This window comes from Vigna unguiculata, chromosome 8 (genome assembly GCF_037176805.1).
Source record: "Vigna unguiculata cultivar grain cowpea cultivar isolate G323 ecotype 2 chromosome 8, ASM3717680v1, whole genome shotgun sequence".
Classification (NCBI taxonomy): domain Eukaryota; kingdom Viridiplantae; phylum Streptophyta; class Magnoliopsida; order Fabales; family Fabaceae; genus Vigna; species Vigna unguiculata.
The window spans coordinates 13,193,489-13,203,759 of NC_140799.1; the positions used below are offsets into that span (position 1 = coordinate 13,193,489).

At 36.2% G+C, this 10,271-nt stretch overlaps 1 protein-coding gene across 1 annotated transcript; it reads left to right on the forward strand.

Annotated features, from left to right (window-relative positions):
• The first annotated feature begins 827 nt into the window (after window positions 1-827).
• Window positions 828-2,387, forward strand: LOC114195332 (NAC domain-containing protein 2-like). The gene is made up of 3 exons (XM_028085755.2): window positions 828-1,066; window positions 1,161-1,435; window positions 1,756-2,387. The coding sequence occupies exons 1-3, from the start codon at window positions 901-903 to the stop codon at window positions 2,128-2,130; spliced, it is 816 nt and encodes a 271-aa protein (XP_027941556.2). The 5' UTR covers window positions 828-900; the 3' UTR covers window positions 2,131-2,387.
• The last annotated feature ends 7,884 nt before the right edge of the window (window positions 2,388-10,271 follow it).

The following is a 10,271-nucleotide window of genomic DNA, read 5'->3' on the forward strand; positions in this document are numbered from 1 at the left end:
AGTCTTACCCTACTCTAGTTTATAACACCTTTCTAACACTAAATGACATTATCAGACCCATAAAAATATAATATGCTATTATTAAAATCAAGGATGTATGTGGCCAGAGTTTCGTATACTTAGGCTTACGGTCCATGAAAATTTATATATACCTAACAAATTGTATAATGGGCTGGTAAAAGACATGCCTTTAACAGAGATAATAAAACATTATGTTCAACATCAGTATTTGTAACTACCCCTAGATGAAATTTGCATTCACATTTTCATGATTGTCTCTTTCCTTTGTTATTTGGATGCTAGTATGATATTCATTCAAAGCGGCGCTATCAGTGACAAAAAAAATCATGTCTGCTCAAAATTCCATTTTGTTTGATAAATCTAGGTTTTCGAATCGAAAACCCTTACTAATAATATATATATCTCTTATGAAAGCAAATGTTTCTTCTCCATTGAGAAAATTCCCACCAACAAAAGAACAATATTTATCTATCAACTTTCTTAAAAATATGTACATCTTCTACACATTTAAATCAGTATTTGTGTGATGGGTAGGGTACTCATTTCTTGAGTTTGAGCATTATGAATTATATTATTTATGATAAAGAAAAAACATAGATGCGAATCCCTATGAAAAACAAAGGGGTAGGTCCGAACCGACAACAGACACGACGCCCCACTCCAAACCAATGTCGTAAGCAGTGACTAAACCTCTTCCTGTGACTTCTTGACACGCACGCACCACACTTCCAAATTCGACACGTGTCCTTCCTCCTCACCATCCCAATCCCAAACCCTACCCTTTCTCCTCACCCTATAAATCCCCCTCTCTCCCTCATGCTCCAACTTTCAAACGCCGCCACCGCATAATTTTCCCATTATTCTCTCTCACCAACAATAATGGCCGCCGCACCGCAACTTCACTTTCCCCCAGGATTCAGATTCCACCCCACAGACGAAGAACTCGTCCTTCATTACCTCTGCCGCAAATGCATCAACCAACAAATCGCCGTTCCCATAATCGCCGAAATCGACCTCTACAAATACGACCCTTGGGACCTCCCAGGTAATTTCCAAATTCAAATTACCCTTTATTTAAATATTTTCTTGTTTTATTATTTTATTTCTGAAATGCTTAAATATTTTTTTCTTATGTACAGGAATGGCGTTGTACGGAGAGAAAGAGTGGTATTTCTTCTCGCCGAGGGACCGGAAGTACCCCAACGGTTCGCGCCCAAACCGCTCCGCGGGAACCGGGTACTGGAAAGCAACCGGAGCAGATAAACCGATTGGTAAACCGAAACCGGTTGGGATAAAAAAAGCGTTGGTGTTTTATTCTGGAAAAGCGCCCAAGGGAGAGAAGACAAACTGGATCATGCACGAGTATCGTCTCGCCGAGGTGGACCGTTCCGTTCGCAGAAAAAACAGCTTGAGGGTGGGTATATATATATAATATATCTTTTTCTCTCTTAATTACAGAGGGTATAATAGACCTTTCCCAGAAAAAACATAACGTACGAAACTACTGTTTTACCTTTAATAAATGGTACTGGTTCATTGCTTCCAATATCAAGAAGTCTCGGATTACGATAACTTGATAAAGACGAATCACTAGAAAAATAAAATAAAATGTGGCGGACCAATTATTAGTTTCTAATTACGGAAATGATTCGTTCTTATCTCGATAAAGTTCGGGATATTGAAAATTAATAAATAAATTGATGAAAATGTGTGCACCTGATTGTGATTTTGCAGCTGGATGACTGGGTGCTGTGTCGCATATACAACAAGAAAGGCCCAGTTGAGAAGCAACCACCGGTCAAAATTGAGTGTTCCGAATTGGCGGACGAGAAGCCGGCGATTGCGCCGCCCTACGCGGAGGCGACGGTGGTGGACTGTGTGAACTTCGAGGCGTCGGATTCGGTGCCTCGGCTGCTGACGACGGACTCGAGCGGCTCCGAGCAGGTGGTCTCGCCGGGGCCGGCGAGCGAGGTGCAGAGCGAGCCGAAGAGGAGCAACATTGAGTTTGAGTACAATTACGTGGATGCCACTCTGGCGTCGCAGTTCCATAGCGCGAATCAGATGTCGCCGCTGCAGGATATCTTCATGTACCTCTCGAAACCATTTTGAAAGGATAATTAGGCGCCAGAACGACGCCGTTCGCGTGCGTATGAACGCATGCATCGATTTTTGCGGTGGCTGCATCGCACGGGGAGCAGGAGACTGAGTGATGGAAGGTCCATGAGTGTTCCCGTGCTGGTGCGCGCAGGTGATATTATCAAAAGCAGAAACAAAAAAGTGATTCTTACATGAACAATTGAAGATGATGAATTATTAGTGTATTAAATTAATGAAATATTAAAACATCAATAGTCTTATAGTGTTAATGCGGGGTTATTTAATGATACTTAGTTAATGATGTGTTAATAATCTATTGATTTAATACGCCAAAATTCTTACAATGATTTGTATTATATGAGACTATTTTTGGCTGGGGAAGAATTGTTTTTTCTCTATTGAAGAAAGCTCGTGAAGAACTTATTTTTGTAAACAAATTGTTAAACTTATTGAACTTCATTAGTGTTCTAAAATGTATTTTGAGAATATTTTAAAATTCGCTTGAGTTTATTTTATTTTCAAAACAAGAGAAAAAACTTGTATATACAAACATTTAATTATATTTTACACATCATCGAAAATGAAAGCATTCTAGTATGTACTTGGTATTTTTTTTAGATGAAAAGATAATTTTCTTTCTTTTTAATTTTTGGTTTCTCATTTTTTTTCCTTCCTCTTGCACCTTATCGAGGACTATGTGGATCATTCATATTATTCTATTAGATTTTTGTATTGTATATAGTTCCAGAAAGCAGACCAACCCCATCCTCTCTTTCATAATGGGTCGACTTAGCTGCTAAATGGGTTGGAGTTTGTATTTACGGTGAATACCAAATTTATTTTTGTTTCGTGATGGAAATCATCACTCTACTTCTCTAACAACATTTAAAAGTGAACTTTTATATCTAGATAGCTTGCTATTTTAAAATTCAGTGAGAATTTTTTCTAAATATTTTGAAGAACTCGAACACTAAAAATGAACCTACATCATGTTTATACCATCTATTTTACAAAAGTTTTCAAACTTTCCAGAATTTTCTCTCTATGATCAATTCAAATAAAAACAATTTTAAAAATATTTTAAATTTATAAGACCTTGAGAAGTCTTTAAAAAACACGATAAGTATCATTTGGAACCTAGAGAAATCATCTATTATGACTAATGTATAGAGGTTCCCACCAAGACTTATGGTTCGTGAAGGTCCAAATAGGTCAATGTGAAACAATTCTAAAGGTCTTTTTAGTTGAAACACAATTTTTATATTTGAAAGAGACCTTGGTTTGTTTCCCCTTTTGGCATGTTTCACACACTTAGGATTAACACAATGTTATCACATGCATCAAAGATAAGACAATGACAAGGTTCAAACACTACTTTGTATCCTTTATCACAAAGTTGACTTATACTTATCAAATTATGCGTTAATCTTTCAACTAGGAGCACATTTTTTATGTTGAATGAGGATTCATTGCTTATGATTCCAGTTCGAAGTATTTTCCTTTTGTTGTCATCTCCATAAGTCACAAATCCTCCATTTTTCAAGTTCAACTTTGCAAATTTTGTTTGATCACCTATCATATGCCTTGAATACCTACTATCTAGGTACCACAAATCTTTCTTGTCACTTTTTATGACATACAAAACAAATTTACATTACATGGTACCCTTGATAGGTTAGGTCCAACATGGTTAATCCTATCTTAGTCCTTTTAGGATCCATTTCAAATATCCTTTAGGTATCTCATATTTTTTTGCTTTGTAGTTCTTAGAAACATGATATTTTCTCATACAATAATTGTAAACAGTTTAAGATATTTCACTTGATTTGCTAGTGGAAAAGAAATTAGCAAACTTCTCGACTTTCTTTTCACTAAAGGAATTGTAAAAAATTTCAGCCTTTCCAAAGCACAATTTTGAGAGCCAAGAACAACTTCTAAATTTGTTTTTCACAAGGTTTTAAAATCAATTGATTTTCATTACAATAGGTTGAATTATTGTAGATCATATCCAGGTTTTCAAGATCAATTGTTAAATCAGTTAATTCTGTTTCTAGATGATTAACTTTGTTTTCTATCCGATTGTTTAAACCTTTTAGCCGATTGTCTATGACAACAATTATGTTAGCTTCATCATGCAATTCTTTGAAGTCATGTAGTAGTTGGTAATAATCATGCTTGTCTTTTGATGACAGAGAACTTACTTGGCTTGATGATGATGACCCATATCTAGCCATGAGACACAAGTTTGCTTTTTCATTTCCTTCTTATGATGAGGTACTTCTTAAATCATTATTTTCTTTCCAAGCAATGTAAGCACGTCTTTCCTTGGGCTTGCTTTCCTTTTTCTTGTCAAAACCTTTCTTTTTGGTTTGATTAGTGTTTGGACATTCAATATTTATATGTCTTTGCTTACCACAACTATAACAAATGAAATTTAGAGTACTATTTGAATCATTATGTTTATAATTGTACCTCCTTTTCTTACCTTTGTTACCTATTCTCTTGAGATACTTTCCAAACTTCTTGATAAGTATATTTATATTCTCATTCTCACTAGATTCAGCCACATCCTCATCATTTTCCTCATCTTTCTTGATGCTAGACTTCAAGGCTATGTTACTCACCTTTTTCTTAATACTCTCTTGTTCATTCAGCCTGCTCATCTCTCACTCTCTCTAAGCTTTCCAAACAAGATAAGCCATTGTTGACAAGTCTCTTGATTCTCAGATGGTCGTGACATTAGGTTGCCATTTTGTCAAGAGACTTCAAGACCTTGATGTTTAACTCCTTTTTATCAAATTTCAGTCCCAATCCTATAAGATGGTCAACAATTTGTGTGAACCTTTTTCTGAACTTTAACTATGGATTCACCTTGCTGCATCTTGAACTTTTGACAAAAGGAAGAAGATGGACATCTTCCTTCAATAAGGAGTTTTCATGATGAGGATGGCTTATAAAGACTTGATGATGATATATAGAAAAATGTTGAATGCTTAAAGAGAATACTTGGATTCAAGAGATACATTGAAGACTAGTACATTTTATATTTAAAGTTCTAATTGTAATAGGCTTAAACTTTCTCTATAGTTTTAAGATTGTTAGAATAACAGCCAGCTCGCAACTCCTCTGAGAAAAACTAAATTTTCACAGAGATCAGTTTGGTAATCGATTACCAACTTATGATAATCGATTACCAAGTCAAAACTTTTATTTTTCGAAAAAATCCACTTAAGCTAATCGATTACCACGAATGGTAATCGATTATCACTGGCAGTTATAACTTGGCTCTTCAAAAATGACTCGAAATAATCAATTACCACTGGCAGTTATAAAATTATTTGTTCAAAAATATACATGAGATAATCGATTTCCATTTTGGGTAATGGATTACCATTGCAAAAATTTGTTTTTGAAAACCACTAGAATAATCGATTATCTTAAGTGGTAATCTATTATCCTTGGCAGTTTCAGCTCAACTATTCATTTCTAACAGATTTCAAAAAGCTCTTTAAATAGAACTCAGTTTCCAACTTTAAAAGCACCTTTTTAATATTAAGAGTTCTTGTGATGTGACTGCAAAGTGGTGCTCTGTGAGATTTTTAAAAATAGATTTGAAAATCCTAGTGTGAGTAAGCGATAAATTTTTCTAAGTGAATTCTTTGAAGATTGAGTTCTTAGAAGATTGAGTGTTGTGTTGTTGCTAGGAAAGTTGGTCATCCTCTGACTCACGAGGAGTTTTTGTTCATTCCTTGTGTGATTCATGGAAGGTGTTTTCATCCCTTGTGGATTTCAAGGAAGGTGTCTTCATCTCTTGTGTGATTCGTGAGCAATGTTTTCTAAACCTTTACTCTTTTATAATTTGTTTGTACTTTTATTATTATAGTGATTGAGCTAATCTCTTTATTTAAGAGATTAACAATTGGATCTAGAGTCTTTTGATCCGAACCAATATAAATATCAATGTTTATTGTAAGACCCGTGAAAATTAATTAATTAAATAATTAATTAAATAATTAAATAATTAATTAAAAAATGCGGCGGTGGGAGCCTTTATGACATTAAATATTGATTAATGTGACGTGAAAAAGTACTAGCTCAAGTGGTTGAGAGTACTTGGTTGTGTGAGAGGACTTGGGTTTAAGTCCTTATGTATGCCAATTGTGTGTTATTTATATGTTATTATTTTTAAGGTTAAATTACTCTTTTAGTTCCTCTATTTGTCATAAAATTTTAGTTTGGTCCTCAAATTTTTCGTTATCTCAATTTGGTCCTTATTTTCTTAAAAATGACTCAATTTGGTCCTCACCGTTAACTTTGACTAGACGGTGTTAAAGTCAACGCCACGTGTAAATTTTTGGTTTTTTTTTGAATTTTTTAATATTTTTAATATTTTTAATTTTTATTTTTATTTTTGACACGTGTCACTTCATGGTTGTGCCATGTGTCAAATATAGGGACCAAATTGAGTCACTTTGATATGTGGCACAACTGTGAAGTGACACGTGTCAAAAATAAAAAATTAAAAAATATATTAAAAAACATATTAAAAGAATTCAAAAAAACTAGAAATTGAGACATGGCGTTGACTTTAACACCGTCTGGTCAAAGTTAACGGTGAGGACCAAATTGAGTCATTTTTAAGAAAATAAGGACCAAATCGAGACAACGAAAAACTTGAGGACCAAACTGAAATTTCATATCAAATAGAGGGATCAAAAGAGTAATTTAACCTATTTTTAAATATATGTTGGTCATGTTGAGGGACAATATAATCATTGAATTAAGTAGTCGGCGTGAAATATGAATTGGTTGAATGGTTGAGCATTGATTTGGCATTGGCATGGTTGTGGGTTCAAACCTTGGAGAACCCAAATTGAACTTTATTTTTGCTAGACTTAGTTTTGGCTTGAATATGAAAGGGTATAGAAAACCCTACTTGAGTGGGCAGCCAAGGGAGGCTGGAAAAGCACCAATAAGTGATCTTGAATGGCAATTAGCAGCCACATTAAACCAATTTTCGTTTTTTATCATTATTGCCAATTAAGACAACAATTAGTGACCAAATAAGAGAGAGGGAGAGTGTTTGGTGGGTTGCCATTGTGCTTGCAGAAGAGAGAACGAAATTAGAGAGTGGTAGTGAGGATTAAAGGAAGGAAGAAGCTATTTTGGGGATAAGGTCAAAGGACGATCATTGGTGATTCATAACAACTCCAATTTAAGCTAAGGAAACTAGGTTAGGGGAGCTGGACTTTGTTACTTTGTTCGTATTGATAATTGCATGAAATGTATGATAACTTGAATGGATAGACTCTGCCAAATTCGTGTGTTTTCGTATTTTTGGAATTTTCCAGAAATCGCTTGGCGGGTGATGAACCACCGCCAAGCGGCTCATCTTTTTGTGCTTATTTCTGGGTTCCTGAAATGGAACCGCTTGGTGGCACGTATTTGGCCGCCAAGTGACACATGGCTGCAACCCAAATTCTGGGTTTTTTGGTTGAATTGCCTGGTGGTGACGAATTACCGCCAGGCGACGCGAGCCAGTTTTAGTCGAATTTGGTGTTTTAGAGGTTCTGGGTGATTTCTAACCGGTGGAATGGGTGTTTAACTTTTGAAATAAGTAAATGGGGGTGAATTATTGTGAAATTATGATGTAATGAAGGGAGATTGGATGATTACGGCATCATTATCATTTTAGGGTTCGAAAATTTGGAAATAGTGATACCATGAGAATAATGGATGGTGTAATATCATTGTAAATTGTTGATCATTGTGTGTAGGTAATGGATTATTTTGAATGTGAGTGAACTCGTGTGGGAATTGATAGAAATTGTAAGGAGGGGAGAATTGTGAAAGGTTGGGTTCATGGGTGCTGGGAAAAATCTGGGAATTTCCAGATTGTATGCACCGCCAGGGAGCAAAGGGCTTGCCGCCAGGCGCCATCGTAGAGAAGAGGATTCTGCGTGGTTGTGGGATGCAGTTTGGGGTTTGGAAGGGGTCATTGAGGTTAATTGTGATGTATGTAAAGGTAGAAAGGAGTTAGGTAGTTATGGCGTTAAGTGGAGAAGTGATGTATGACATGAGGGCAAGTGTGTGAATTCATGAATGTTGAATAAAAGTGGATGTTTTGGCATTGGATTTCAGATTGATCAAACCACTAGAAGATTTGATAGGCAAGTAGTTTGTGATTAAGGAGGTGATATAAACTGAAGTGTCTAAACTAGAAGTATGGAGTAAATACAAATAACTTATAATGGTTATAACTGCTAAGGATTTTTAGAGTACAGGTAGCATGTGGGACAATTGATATGGTATAAGTCTATAAGAGCAATAATAGCAGAATATGAGCTTGGATGCACTGAACTTAAGTAAGGCTAAGAATTTGTAAGTCTTGAATTTATGATCCTAAAGTGGCATAGGTACTGTGGTGATGAGATAAACTTTAGAATTGATGTAGTACACTTAGAGAAGTTCACTGTGGGTTTAATCTCCAGTTTAAAAGTGCAATTTGACTCAGGTGAATAGAAAACCAGTATTGTGCAACTACTGGTATATCGCCTAGCGGTAGCATCAGGAGCAGGGGAGACTAGAGATCATGGCGCCTGGCGGTAGAGTTAGTTCTGCCAGGCGATAGAAGCAAGGACTATGTGTGCAGAGGTGCTTGGCGCCTGACGGTACGAGTCCTCGCCAGGCGGCCTAGAAGTCTGATGCGCTTGGCGCCTCGTGGTTTGTGCCAGGCGATGGTGCTGCAGTAAATGGGCATTGCAATTACCGTGGTGTGCGTGGTCTATAAGGCTTCTTTGATATCTTAAAGGTCGACTTGCTGTTGTTCCTTGAGTTGTGGCTCAGAACGTATCCCTTGAGTTGAGCTCGGGATATGGGTTAAACACGTGGCATTCCTCGAGTTGAACTCAGAATGGCATCCCTCGAGTTGAGCTTGGGATGGCAGATGAACACGAGGAACCCTTGAGTTGAGCTCGGGTTGGCGAGTGTTGCCGGTGTGAGTGTGTTGGTTGTGGCCAGTACGGATAGGTCCAGATAGATTGTCCTCCTCGATAATTAGCTGACGAGTTTGGTAGTCTTGGGACATTACGAACTCTGTTCGTATTTGGGAACTCCACCTGGCGTTACGGTGTATGATCCGTAGCAATAGTTTCTCGCACGTGCTCTATCGGTTGTGGCCGATAGGTATGGCAGCAAGACATCTTGAGGTAATCACTAGAAGATGTAGAACACGAGTAACATGGTTGTGGCCATGTAATATGGAATCAAAGGAAGGAATTTCTTTAGTATGATTGTGTTGTAATATATTTATTTGTATTATAAATATGTATATTTTGTTAGCTCACCCTATCTGCTTGTGTGTGAAGATGATCGTATACGCGGTATACGTGAGCAGATGATGTTGCAGGTGGATCTGGTGAGGCTTAGAGACGGAGCATGGGCTAGCTTGGGAGATTTTTATAGAGTTGTTTTATTATGAATTTTTACAGACTTGTAATTCTGGTTTATGAATATGGATTGGTTTTATAATTGATTTTTATAACTTGAAGTGTGGAATTATTTTATAATGTAATAAAGTTTTAAATTTCTCGCATTTTTGGGAAATGATGTTTTAATATAGGACGCTGACGTATTATTTCTCGATTATTATTTAAAATTCGTAATATCTGGTCGGGATGTTACATTTATCTTCTTTTCTAAACTCTTTATTTATCTTCACTTGCATTTAAAGTAACTATGACTTTAAGTTAATCATTAAAATTTTGAATTTTTTTTTTTAAATTTGTTAAGTTTTATAAAAATCCAATTCACCCCCTCTTGGTTTTTGACCACTGTCTAGGCATTCCGCTGCGCGATACCAATATGAACAACTCATACTCTTGTATCAATGCATGCTTCCTAGCCCTCTTCACATCATTGGTTCCTTCATGTGTAACTTCAAGCACATCCTACATAACCTTTGCACTATTGCATTAAGAAATTCTAAAAATCCATCCATATTCAATACAAATGTTAGGATGTTCTTGGCTGTATAATCAAATTGAGCTTTCTTCTTCTCAGCTTCTGTCTCATCATCAATAGTATGCTTAGAAATGAATGGTCCCTTTATTATTTCATTCCAAATACCTTAGTCAAATGATTCAATCCAAATT

Bases quoted from the DNA above. Each gene is read 5' to 3' on its own strand.
- LOC114195332 (XM_028085755.2), top strand. From the start codon at position 901: ATGGCCGCCGCACCGCAACTTCACTTTCCCCCAGGATTCAGATTCCAC. The intron at 1,067-1,160 runs GTAATTTCCAAA...TCTTATGTACAG, and splicing joins CGACCCTTGGGACCTCCCAG to GAATGGCGTTGTACGGAGAG. The intron at 1,436-1,755 runs GTGGGTATATAT...GTGATTTTGCAG, and splicing joins GCAGAAAAAACAGCTTGAGG to CTGGATGACTGGGTGCTGTG.